The sequence below is a fragment of the Elephantulus edwardii genome, unplaced genomic scaffold, assembly GCF_000299155.1.
Source record: "Elephantulus edwardii isolate Elephantulus edwardi_28Jun2011 unplaced genomic scaffold, EleEdw1.0 scaffold00079, whole genome shotgun sequence".
NCBI classification, from domain to species: domain Eukaryota; kingdom Metazoa; phylum Chordata; class Mammalia; order Macroscelidea; family Macroscelididae; genus Elephantulus; species Elephantulus edwardii.
This window is the reverse complement of record NW_006399829.1, coordinates 11,009,153-11,022,543: the sequence shown is the minus strand read 5'-3', so window position 1 is coordinate 11,022,543 and position 13,391 is coordinate 11,009,153. Positions and strand designations below refer to the sequence as shown.

The 13,391-nt window shown below is 47.2% G+C and overlaps 1 protein-coding gene across 1 annotated transcript; it reads right to left on the bottom strand.

Moving 5' to 3' along the window:
• Positions 1 to 1,803: 1,803 nt before the first annotated feature.
• MCIDAS (multiciliate differentiation and DNA synthesis associated cell cycle protein) lies at positions 1,804 to 9,199 on the bottom strand. Its single transcript, XM_006889560.1, has 7 exons — positions 9,083 to 9,199; positions 8,903 to 8,999; positions 8,630 to 8,721; positions 4,694 to 4,775; positions 3,921 to 4,144; positions 2,534 to 2,644; positions 1,804 to 2,241 (listed from the first exon to the last, which is right to left on the bottom strand). The coding sequence occupies exons 1-7, from the start codon at positions 9,197 to 9,199 to the stop codon at positions 1,804 to 1,806; spliced, it is 1,161 nt and encodes a 386-aa protein (XP_006889622.1).
• Positions 9,200 to 13,391: the final 4,192 nt, after the last annotated feature.

The window sequence follows — 13,391 nt, the reverse complement described above, 5'->3', positions numbered from 1 at the left end:
TAAAGCATTCACTTATTAGCTGAATTATGAGGAAATAGGATCTGTACAGATACACATGTCAAACTGGAGGAGCTGGTTCAGCCACCTTGCTCAGGGCACCTGTTTCCTGATAGCTCTACTCAGCAGAGCCAGTAATACTGTATACTTGCCCAAGATACTTCCCTAAATGCAAGGAGTCCTCATGTGCAGAACTATGGGAGATGATGAAGGTAAATCACTGCTTGACCTATGTTACTCACATAATTTCTAGAGTATAGAAATCTCAGATAAAAAGAAAACAAAAATCCAGGTAAAGGTGCTGTATGACATGCAAATTTTCTTAGACCAGGTCACAAAATGTAAGACAAGAATTCGTACCCTGAATTTTTGTGGTTACTGGCAAAAAAAGTGTAAACACTCCCCCATGTGGTATATGCCATTTTCTTAAGACAACATACAGTTTTTAACAAAATTGTGTTTCTAGTGGTTTTTACTTAAGTGGTTTGCGCTTAAGACTATCTGTAATTGCTATAATATTTACCATAAGTGTTAACAGAATTATATGAAGGATCATTTAAAAGAAATATGCTAGCACCTTTTTTAAAAAAAATTGTTCATTTCCTCTAAGAACGTGCAGTGTTTTCTATTTCATTGATTCTGGCAGTTAAACATGCAGAGTTTTCAATGAGAACCAAATTAGTTGTCCTTCTAGCATAGGGGAAGTTGAATGATATGTTGAGGGGAAAATCATCCAGAGACCTTGTTTCTGAGTTCAGTATGTGAATGACTAATGAAAAAGCAATTGAAAGTTTCTAATAATGGCCCCTATTAAGGAAAAGTACATAACAATTAGGAGCTTCCTTTTTCTTCTCATTTGCTGGAAGCAACTCATAGCTGACCCTGCACTGAGTTTTTGGGGGGTTGTAAATCACATAAGAGACTGCCATCTTTTTCTTGAGTCCCTGGTGGATTCATTTGAACTGCCAGAAAGATGTGACCTTTAATCTATCAGCTTCACTCCCTAAGACTACACCACCACAGACAACACATATAAGTAACCAAATAATCTATCATGCAGCTATAGTGCCTGTAACGGGCTTGGACATGACAGAGATCATCAGGATGGAGCAGATAGGGCCAGGTTCAGATCTATCGTTTATAGGGAGTCTTAGTTGACTTAATGGCACAAAACTAGTCAGCAAAGGAGAGGAAGACCTACAGTTAGATGGACTGACACGGTGACTGTAACAACGGGCTGAAGTGTGGCAGAGTTCATGAGGATGGCACAGAGCAGCGTTCAGATCCATCATTCATACGGTGGCTATGTGTTTTAGTAATCTTGACATGACCTAACACCACAAGGTCTAAAAGCATGTTATACAAAACTGCTAAGAAGAAATACTTCAAAAATGGACTCTGTGCACCTTTTGCAGTGAAGGGGGGGGCTCTCAAACCGATTGCCACTGAGTTGGAAACAACTCCTTAATTGACCCTCCAGCGGGTTTTCCAAAACTGTAAATGACATGTGAGAAGACTGCCCGTCTTTTCTTCGCAGAGAGGCTGGTGGATGCGCACAGCCCTCCTTACATTTAGTAATGCAACTCTCTGCCAACTAGGCCACCTTAGCTCCCAAGAAAGAGGAAGGGCTTTGCACCAACATTTTGAACACTGGGCAGGATCAAGAAACAAGTCCGCAGGGTGGCATTTGCCCTGCAGAAGGTCTTCTTTGGATTAGGCAGGTTCAGGAAGCACTTCCTTTTACGCCGCGCCAGGCGTCTCAGTTGGAATATTAATGAAAAGTTTTTCGTGGGACTGCATCCCAGTTCAGCTGGGGACCCAGCGGAACTTGTAACCCCCATTGGCTGTCCGGATGGTGAAGGCGTTGCCCTGGGGGAAGGCGAGGGTGCGGATGGTGCCGTGGCTGCGGATGGGCGTGCTGAATGAGCCATCTTCCAGCTCGCTTTGGCTCAGGTTCAGCGCGCTCTGGCTGCAGTCGGTCCGCAGCCCTCGGAAGGCGCCGTGCAGGTTCCCAGGCCGGCCAGCCGTGCTCGCGGGCTCCGGCTGTAGCCGCGGCCGTTTAGGGTCGTGGTTCTTCAGGGCTTCATCACAACGCTGGGAAAGCTCTCGCAGGACCGCGTCCACTTCGGCGCAGTCCTGGCCCGTGGCGCTGAACAGCTCCTCCAGGCTCCTTTTGGCTGTCGCCCTGAGCAGGAAAGGCTCCGTGGCCACCTGGCAGTCCCGGGACTGTGTGATCATCAGTTTCTGATAAAAGGGGTGGAGAGCGGAAAAGGTGCCATGGAATGCGTGAAGGAGAGGGCCTCGGTCGAGGGTACCCAAAGGCCACCCAAGGACACTACGCAAAGCTCAGACCCAGTTGACGCGCCCCCTTCAGGTGGATCAGCAAACTCTCAGTGGTTCGCCCGTTTCGCCCCAGCAAAAATCCCACCCCGAGTTCTGTCCCGCCAAGTCCCAACACTGGCAAAAGGCTACAACGTACACAGGAACCCTTGGGAAGTCCTGTAGGGTCGGTCCTACACGCCCTCGCCTCACTTACATCCAGTACCGAGGCCAGGTGCCGGGTCCGGCTGGCTAGTTCCTTCAGCTGCACGTTCCGCTCTTTGAGTGAGGCGATCTCCTCCTGCTTCTGGGTCAAAGTCACGTGCAGCTGCAGGGAGGTAAGACCCAAACACTCAAGGCCGCTCGCCATCGTGCTGGCTGCCCTCTGAGCGTTCATGAAATAAACCTGGCTCCTAACATTACCTCAGGAATTGGGGGCCCACGGACATTTAAAAATCATCATTCATTTTCTTGGCTTGATTATTTTGAAATGCATCACTTTATTTCACCAGCAGCGATGGGAAAGTCTGCTGTTAGGGACCTCTCCAAAGTACTGAAGAGTAATGGTGTCTCTCTGGAGACTAAGGTGCGTCTGATACAGGCCATGTTCTTTGCAATCACTTATTATGCATCAGAGAGTTGGACAATGACTAGGGAGGATAGAAGTAGAACTGGTACCTTTGAGCTGTGGTACAAGAGAAGAGAATTGAGTGTACCATGGATTGCTAAGAAAACAAACAGATTCATCCAGGAGAGGGTTAAACCAGGCTGCTCCTTGGAGGCAAGGATTCTGGGGCTTCATCTGACATACTTTGGACATGTTGTAAGGAGGGTCCGGTCCTTGGACATCATGCTGTAGGGTGGAGGGACAGCGCAGGAGGGGAAGACCCTCTATGAGGTGGATTGATTCAGTGACTGGGGTAATCAGGATAGGTGTGTCAGAGGCAGTGCGATTGGCATAGGGCAGAGCAGAGTTTAGAGCTGATGTACATAGAGTCGCTATGAGTCACAAACGACTCGATGGCACATAACAACAACAACATCACTTTATTTTGGAAAAATGCATATTAATCATTGTTTTGGACATTAAGTAACCTAGGTTCTAGTCCAAATTTGCCCTCTTAGATGTGAAGGTCAATCTTCATATGCCTTTTTTTCCTTAACTGAAAAAAAGCCCAACCTCCAAAGGCGGTTTTGAGTATCAAGGGAGAGTGGAAAGCAAATTAATAAATGCAGATCCAGGCACATAGAAAGTTCTCAAATATTACTGGTGATGCTGGTAAAACTCTACTAATGCACTTTATTCTAAGTGCAATGGAAACTGTAACACAGTCACTGGAGCATTAGCAACTTCCTCAGTTACTAGCTGGGCTAGTAGTAAGAAGCTGTGCTGCAATCCCAAAGGTACACGGTTCTAATCCATCAGTTGCGCCTAGGGAGCCAGGTGGGCAATCTCTGAAAACCAGCTGGAGGAATAGCTATGGATGGATTTCGACTCTAGAGTACACAACAACAACAGTCACTAGCAGGTCGACTGGTTCTGACTTCCGCAGGGACACACCTGTACCCTGGCACCTACCTCTCCCCCTGTCCCTGCCACCTACTTGATTATTCTCCACAAGCGCGTTCCCCAGCGCCCTCTGATTCTGGTCAGCCACCTCTTTCCAGTACTGCTCTGGTGGGGAGATGTCTGGAGGACACAGCGGTGATGACTGCAGGTCCATTGGGTCTAGGGGCGGGGAGAAGCAGACTCCAAATGGAGACACATCACAGGGTGAGAAAGGGAAGTCTCCGCCGGCCAAGGGAGATGACATCAAAGAAGACGAATCTGGGAGGAAAAAACCCTGAGCTGAGTTGACTATCTACGGCAGGTGCTCTGCCTGAGGAGAAATGGCATGCTTGGGTTCTATATCAAGATAAGCATGCTCGCCTTGGACCAAATGAAACAATAAAGCTTTTTGCAACAGCTAAAAAAAAAAAAAAAGATAAGCATGCTAACCAGAGTCTATAGGGGTATATTTCTTGTGTATGACACCCTTCACCCCATGTTCCCTCCTTCCCCTCCCTGTGCACACACAGCAGACATTTAATATTTATTTATTGAGCTGACCCGAACTGAGCTTTTCAAGGTGGCCAGGGCAAATTTGAATGGACCTAGAAGAGTCACACTGGGGCCCTTGCTCTTTTCCCTATTCTTTATCACTTCTCTGCTCCCCCAACTCCTCTCAGCAGGGGCTTCCTGTCCCCTGGCAAACCGATTACTCTTCAGATCTAGCCCTTTCACCTTCACCTCAGTAGGAAGAGGGTGTGGCCAGTCCCTGACAGCTGGGTGACTTACTATTTCAACATCCCCGCTGTTGCCTAACTGTGAGGAGACCGGACTTGCCTGCAATGAAATCTACTGTGTCTCTGAAATTCCGCAGCTGAACGAAATCTGGCTCCTCTTGTAGAGTTTGTCTCTGAAATAAACCAGAGGGGTAAACCGGTTCACACGGAGAGTCTAACCAGTGCAGAATGCGTCATAGAAAGACGGAGGCCCTCCCCTGCTCAGCTGCAGATCGGCACACACTTGTGTCTGCAGTAGAAGCTCTTGCATCTGCAAACCAAAGCTGCCTCCAGATGCAGAAGCCAGCAGACTTGCACCGCTGTGATGGGGAGCAGCAAGCACAGAGCCAGCACCACATGCTCTGGTCTGGCCCCTCACATGGCCTTGCTCACCATCTCACTGGCTGAGTAGGAGCCAACCAGCTGCTTCTGGAAAAAGGAAACCCTCCTGTGGACTGAATCTGAACACAGACTTAGTAGGGTACCATCATTTGTAGGACAGAGAAGGAGGAGTAGGAGCACTCCCCCCACCAAACCTGGCAGCATGTAGGGTTCTCCAAAGCAGTAAGTTAGGAGAAAACTAGACTATATTTGAGAGGTCAGGAATGCTAAAGAAAGTGCTGCTGTTTCTCAACCAGTACAGATGGCCCCTACTTCTTAGATTCCTGGGTGCTGGGGATGGAGGAAGGGAGGAAAGCTGACTTTTCCTTCCAGGCTGATGTGCCTCCAGCACCTTGACCTGGATGTTCCCGTACCTTCCTGCTTTGTGTCTGGGTGCAGAAGAAGCAAATGAGAAGAGCCTCTTTAGATTCCCTTAATACGTGGACAAAATCCTTTTACATTGACGGTCTCAGCTAGCTTTCACAGTAGTCAAGGAAAGTTTTTCAGGGCTGGAAAGTTAACTTTCTTGGATGGAGAATCTGAACTCAGGGGAATTGCATTGTCCCAAAGTAACCCAGCTAGAGAGAGTAACTTCACAGTTCCTGTCCGAGTAGATCAGCATCTATTTCAATCTCCTCCACACCTCATTGTCTCTGTGTTTATCTCTTACTTAAGAGCCTGGCTTCCACTAAAAACTGCACTGGGAAGGGGAAAGGAGTTTCCCAAAAGGGCAAGGTGTGAGGAATGCATCCAATGCCATGCTCCCATTAAAAACATTCATTTTACCAGCTGCAGTGATATTTCACTGTTATGGATTCGTTCTTTTGTGTCAATCCTACTACTCTCTCAGCATCTCTTCTCTACTATTAAAATATATTGAATAAGGAAGGAAGCTCTGGTGGCTTAGTGGTAAGAATTTACATTGCAATACCAAAGGTGCTCAGTATGAATCCACCAGCTGCACTGTGGGAGAAGGATGGGCAATCTCTTCCCTTGTAATTACTGCCTCTGAAAAATCTGCTGGAGGGTCAACTACGGGTCAGTTCCCACTCAACGGCGCACAACAACTCAGACTCTAAAGAGCAGACAAGTTCACCATTCCCCTAACACAAGTGGGGAGCTGAGGGTAAATGGAGGAGTGATTCAGAAAGGAAAAACTGGGGGACTCAGACAATCTATGAGGCACAAGTCCTGCCCTCGCTTCAGGGGTCACAAATGAGACTCATTCTCCATGGGCTGCTAGTCTCCCACAGAAGGGAAAAGGCCTTATTTATCATGAAGATGTAGGAGGCAAGCACAGCCATGGGGCTCAGGAAATGTTTTCAACTGATGTTATCCTTCATATTGACACATCCTGGATCTTGAACACTTCCTCTCTATCTATTATCCCGAATAAACAGGGGGCTGGGAATTATGATCAAAGTGTTCACCAATCCATCATCTCTCTTAGGGATATTCTCTTAAAGGTCAGTCTCTGCCCATCGGCCCTTGCTTCCTCCTGAGAAACAACCAAAACCTTAGACCTTCCATTTCACCTGCTATGAGCACTGTCAAGCATCTTTGAATCTCAACTTCCTAATAAGATAAAAATCTGGCCCTTCAACTGCAACAGCAAAAAGTCTAGTGTCAAACCGAAATTCTATATACTTAAGCAAGCATTCAATAAGAGCCTGCTGGGGTTTTGCTACTTGCAAATAAAGAAGCAAGTATGATGGAGTGAACCAGTCCCCTGGATCAGCTGAAAGTTGAAAGATGCTCAAGGATGGCCTTCCTTCATTTGAGGCTCTAGATCTAAGAAGATCTCTGCTGGGCAATACCCACTCCTACCTCTTGCTTTAACAATCTCTGCTCTCAGCAGCCATTTGTCCTGACTCACCAGGGGTTCAACTTTAATGTTCTATGACATCCTTAACCCTGAGGAGACTTGGAATCTTTGCTCCATCACCCACCTCAGGCCCTCATGAATGTTCACATCTTCTGGAGACTCTGTCCTTGTAGACCTCATGGTCCAGCACATGTGCCAGAAAGCTAGACCTAACACGCATCATGTGGATTGGAACAATCTCCAACACTTTTAGGCGCTCCATAAACCATAAGTGAGACAGGCTTCTAATTTCCTACCCATCGCCATCTTTCTCTGCCTCAAGGAGCATGATCAGTCCTGATACGTCGTGGGGGTGAGAGGGGGCATTGGGAAAGCAGCCAACCCTCCAGCTTTATCAAGAAAGTCCTGGAGATTCTTTCATTGTTTTACAATGAAAGAATCTTTTCTTTTACTTTTCCATAATTTTTGACTCATGTACTTATAACTTGTTAGTCAAATTTGTGTCTTCTAGGTTGCAACACCCCCATGATACATCTTCAAGGATATGAACATGTACGGCGAAGCACAATCAATAAGAGTGCATCTAAATTCCAAAATCAATCTCCATAATAGTCTATGTGTTTCCTACTGCCAAAGGGGCCCTTTAGAGTAGTGAGAGAAGATCTTCACCCTGAAAGCCACAGCGTCCCTTTTCAGCTGGAAGTAGCTAAGAGAATACGCCATCCCCTTTTCCTTATGACTCAGGGTGAAGTCTCTCTCAGGGAGGAGTGATAGGGAATGGCAAAGGACACACTGACAAAGAAGATTAATCAGAACTGGCTTTGACAAGCACTGTGGCATTTGGACAAGAACAAACTGGGAGGAGGGTAGAGAGAATAGTGCAACAATGAATGAATGGAAACCCAAAATCTCTGTAAATGTTTATTAAAATTAATAAAATATAATTATAGAAAAAAAATTTTGGGAAAGGTAAAAAAAAAAAAAATAACCTATCTTGGAGACATTTCCAGACCACTGCAGTGAAGCTGGTCACATGAACGTTTGGGTTTCCCAGTGCATATAAAATTTATGTCTACACTACACTGTAGTGCATTCGTCTCCTCCATTAAGATTTACAGCCTCAGAAACCCAACTGAGAGTTGCTAAGTTGGACCTGACTCAACGGCAGTGCGTGGGTTGTATATTTAAAATTGCAAAAGCAATCTGTCTGAAATATTGTAAGAATTGCCAAAATATGACACAGAGGCTCAAAGTGAGCATGGGCTGTTGGGAAGAGTACTGACAGACTTGATTGATGGAGTGTTACCACAAACTTTCAGTTGGTAAAACAAAACAAAAACACAGTGTCTGTGAAGCACAATAAAATGAGATTTGCCTTTAAAAAATAAAAAAAAAAAAAGAAAGTCCTGGAGAGCAGTCACCTTAACATATTAGGGTGCTCTGGAGGCTTAGTAAGGAGTTGAACTGCTGACCTCAAGATACACAATTCGAATGCCCCAACTGTTGCTCGGGTTCAGAAGGATGAGCAATCTCCTCCCCTGTGATTTAGAGTTAACATACTACTATGAAGGAAGTGCATTTCGGATTCCCAAGCACCAAATTTCTTCATGCCGCTTCTGCCACCAGCCAGGCGTGTCTGTGCACTGTGTTGGAGCTAATTCGTCACAAAAAGGAATGAAGTCAGAGACTGAACTATTATTATAAGAGGTAGCAGAGCTTCTGACTCCACCGCATTAAGTAGGTTAAGTATGAAAGTGGTGAGGGCAGAGGGAAGAGCGGTACCTGCGAGGCAGCGGGGTTACCACTAGGCGGCACGTCGGGTCCGAGCAGAGAGGAGCAGTCGGCGAGGTCCTGCAGGTCTATGGTGGTGAGGGCTGCGCAGGGAGACCGGGAAACACGCGTCCGGAGAGCCCTGGGTGTCCCGGCCAGTGCTCGCCACTGGGACCCCCGCTTAGGCATCGGAATCAGAGGGACAGAAGCTCTGTCTGAGCCATGCGCGCCGCCCCCACCCGGCGCAGGGATCCCCGGAGGACGCGCGGGGGCCACCCGGCTCACCTGGGAGCGCAGGGGGTACCGCATCTTCCGGATCCTCGTACACTGACACCCGGCTGGCGACGCTGCAGCCGGAGAAGAACGTGCGTGGAGGAGCGAGCTAGCGAGGAATAGAAACAGTGAGCGTTGCGAGCCCCGCGCCCGGCGCGTACCGACCCTGCCCGGTCCTGGCCCCGGTCCCACCTTCCTCTCCAGCTTCCCAGGTTTGCCCACGGGCCGGCTGGCTAGCTCTCTCATCCTGTTGGGGCATATGCTGTCGAAGGCCCGGCGTCCCGCCGCGCCACCTCCACACGCCTGCATGCTGCCTCGGCGAGCTTTGGTCCGGGAGCCCCGGGCCAGGCTTAAGGTGCCGGCTCCCGTGTGGCGGCGCGTGGCCGGGGAGGAGCCGCGGGCGGGGAGGAGCGCGGGGACCGCGGCGCGGGAGGGGCGGCTCGCGCCGGAGGTGGCGCCTTCAGCTCCGGACAATCTGCGCGCGGGCGGAGGCGTTAAACCCAACCTGGCAACGCCGCTTCCCCCGGGAGCCGCGAGCGCGGGGACCCGGCCCGCCAGCGCCCTTTCGGGGAGAGTTGGCGCCGCCGCCTCCAGACTGCGCCAGCGGGGCGGCAGGAAGGAGGGCGGGCCAGGCCCACCCGTGCCCAGCACTGGGACCGCCTCCCTTTATCGGCCGGGCGGACTCGTCCACGATTCTTATTTCCTTTCCACATTCCAGTTGCAAAGCACAAAACTGTGGAACCACACTAGCCAGTCAGACTTCGGAGTTTCCTCTGCTCTGCAGAATTTGGTGGGGAGGTAGAGTTTCCAGAGGGACTCCCCAGAGTAACACAGATGCCTTTTCCCCAAATCCTCTTTCCTTACCTATCTCCCAAATGTCCATTTGTTCCCACCTGATCTGAAACCTAAGGTCCGCCCCGCAGCCCTATCTCCGCGGGCCGTACTTTCCTTAGAAGGTCACCTAAGAGAAGAAGAAGGGGGGAGGGGGGGAAAGGACAACCACAAACCCCCCTCCAGTCTCAGAAATCTCCAAGTGGACAGCTCCTAAACTCTTAAAACTTTCATCTCTATTTTGCCCCACCCTCTGGGACCTCAGCTACCCATTTAAGGGTTTGTGACTCTGCACCGCTGAGCTCACTGGCTAGGCAGCAGCCTGGCTGCCCTTCGCAAACTCAAAGCTTCTCCACATCCCTTGTAAAGGAGACATCTCTCTCAGGGTCGCTCTCCCACCTATTTCAAACTACCTGAAACAATAGGCAGAAATTAAATCTATATTCTTCTCATTTGCACCTATTTGTTGCACTGGGAAATCAGTAGAAGCAACGGTGTCATTCTAGAGACTAAGGTGCGCCTGATCTAGGCCATGGTGTTCACAATTACTTGCTATGCATCAGATAACTGGACAGTGAGTAAACATGACAGAAGAAGAATCGATGCCTTTGAGTTGTGGTGCTGGAGAAGAGTATTGAACATACCATGGACAGCCAGGAGAACAAATAGGACTCTTTTGGAGGGAATGAAACCAAGTTTTTCCTTGGAGGAAAGGATTTAGAAGCTCCTTCTCACATAATTTGGGCACGCGGCCAGGCCATGAGGGATCAGTCCTTGGAGAAAAACATCATGCTTGGAATGGTGGAGGGACAGTGCAGGAGTGGAATACCCCAGACGAGATGGATTGATGCAGTCACTGGGGTAATGGGGTTAGCTGTTTTGGAGTCAGTGAGACAGATTCAGGACAGGGCAGATTTCAGAGCTGTTGTATGTAGGGTTGCTATGAATGCCAGGTGACTTGACCATACATATCGACAATAATACTTAGTAATAATGAAAGATTCTCTTTTAAATTGTCCTAATCATCTTTTTTTATTAGAGTGCTAAAGATAAAAAATATCAGTCTGGAGACTAAGGTGCACCTGATCCAAGCCATAGTCTTCCCAGTTACTTGCTATGCATCAGAGAGCTGAACAATGACTAAAGGTGAAAGATGAAGAATTGATGCCTTTGGAGGGAGGGGTTGGGCAGGGAGAGAAGTGCAACAGCGAATCACTGGAAACCCTAAGTCTCTGTAAACTTTCATTACAATTAATAATAATAGGGGAGCTCTGGTGGCCTAGTGGCAGGAAACTGTACTGCAGTCCCAGAGGTGAGTGGTTCAAATCCACCAGATGCTCTGCTGAAGGAGGAACAATCACCTCCTGTACCAGTCAGATCCAATTTGATGGTACACACATTAAAAAATTAATAATAATAATAATAATGATGATGAAAAGAACTTATGCCTTTGAGGTTGTGGTGCTGGAGAAGAGTATTAACCATTCCATGGACTGCCAAAAGAACAAACAGCCTGGAGAGGGTGAAACCGAGCTGCTCCTTAGAGGCAAGGATTTTGAAGTTCCCTCTCACATACTTTGGGATGTAGTTCTCAGATCCATTGTTCATAGGGTATCTATGAACTCGATGACACACACAACAACAAGCAGTGATGGAAAGCAACCCAAAGGTAGAGCTGGAATAAGCTTAGAGACCCTGTCTGACCCACTTTACAGATATGGAAAAAGATAGAGTGAGGTTAGCCAGCTACATTGGTGGAATAACGCTAGTGGTGAAGCTCTAAAAGCTAATAATTTTAGAACAATATTCAGTAAGTATCAGAACCTGATTTCACCTCAGCTCCAGTTCTTCAGAAACAACACTAATACAGACTTCAGTAGAGCTGCTGTGAAGCCAAATAGAGGTATTTATATAAAGTGACTGGTGCTTGACACATATGGATGTTTTGCACTTCCATTTCCTGAGTAGATCAGCCAGTAGGCAGACCACCTACACCTCTCTATCCACGATAACTTCCTGTGTGACAGTAACAAGGATATCTTTGGCTGACTTTGGGGAGAATTTCTATATATAGTAACCATTATGGAATTTCCAGAACAGACTCATTTTTTCCAATACTCATTAATCCCTAGTGGGAAAGAAAAACATAGGCATTGGACATACATGTGAACAATAGATAATTTGTGAAAATTTTTCCAAAGTCACTTTTTGCATAAGGAACAATCTCCCTCCCAGACCCCTCACCAGTCAGCTTGGGGTCTCCAGGTCTGTTAGGGCTCAAAACAAGCTATCTGACAAATATGATCTTTCTCTTCTAAGCAGCATAATACAACTGCTTTCCCCCAACCAGCTTGGTGATCTTCATTTAACAATTCCAGAGAAGGGGAGGAAGAGGAAGTTTCCGGAGAATTAAGAATAGCAATGCCAGTGGAGGGCAGGAAGTTCTCTGTGAGAGGGTTCCAGAATAGGCACTGGGGCACTTGGAGGACATAAGTGAAAGCAAAGTTCTTTAAGTCTGTATTAATTGTAACTTTCTATTTATCCTGAATTCAGTGGGAAACCATTGCTTCCCACCCCCTAAAGTTTTTTACTAAGATTCTTACAGTATTTGGGGGACGCTCTGGTGTTTATAGTCTGTAGTGAGTTGTACTGTTAACTCAAAGACCAAGCCTTTCTAGTGGTTCGAATCCACTACTGCTCCACAGGAGAAAAATGTTCACTCTCCTACTATGTTATTTACAGCCTAAGAAAACCTACTAAAGTATCAGCTATAAGTCACTCCGACTAATGACAGTGAATTTGAGTTGATAATACTTTGTTTTATATTTTAGTTAAGACTTTTTTTCTTATTTCTTAGAGACCTGCTATGTGCCAAAAATAGTACTGGGTGATTGAAAAGGAAATCATTCTTTCTATAGCCCAACTCTAAGGAAGGTACTGCTACTATTCCCACTGGGCTTTGTTGGTGTGTAGCATTGAGTAGGAACTCATGGCTGACCCATCCAGCAGGTTTTCAGGGGCAGTAAGTCACATGGCAGGAGATACCCCATCTCTCTCTTGTGGAACAGCTGGTGGATCGGAACTACATGCCCCCAAGCCAGCAGTGCAGCTCCATTCCACTTGGCCATCAGAGTTCATTAGTTTATCATTTCGATTTAGAGATGTGACTTTAAGGCCACCAAGTGTAGAAACCTAATGACTCCAGAACCCTTTGTTTCATTTACTACTTTATACTCCCTGATAACAACCTCTTTCAGCCATAGTACTGAATATAAGACTCAGAGAGGTAGACATTTGCTGGAGGTAAACAAGAAAACCTTTGAAAGTTGGAATGTAGAACAGAAACCTGGGAATGAAAATGTGAATGTTTTAGTGAAGTATAGTGATCACCTGTCACAGACTTCACAATAGGGCTGCAGGTTCATGGCAGTGGGCGATACCTCTTGGAGCCACAGACCTCCAGCAAGCCTCAATCTCACCTCTTAAGGAGTTATCTTTAAAACAAGTCCTGTGAAGAAACTAGAAGGTTGTGGTGGGCTCCACAAATAAGATGATGCTGAGGAACTAACTTGTCAGGATTCTATGCCAGGAGGTGGTAAATTCGTTAATGAGACTATATAGAAATCCGCGTGCGGACATTTAGCAGGTTGGCTAAAGGAGGACTGTGTGG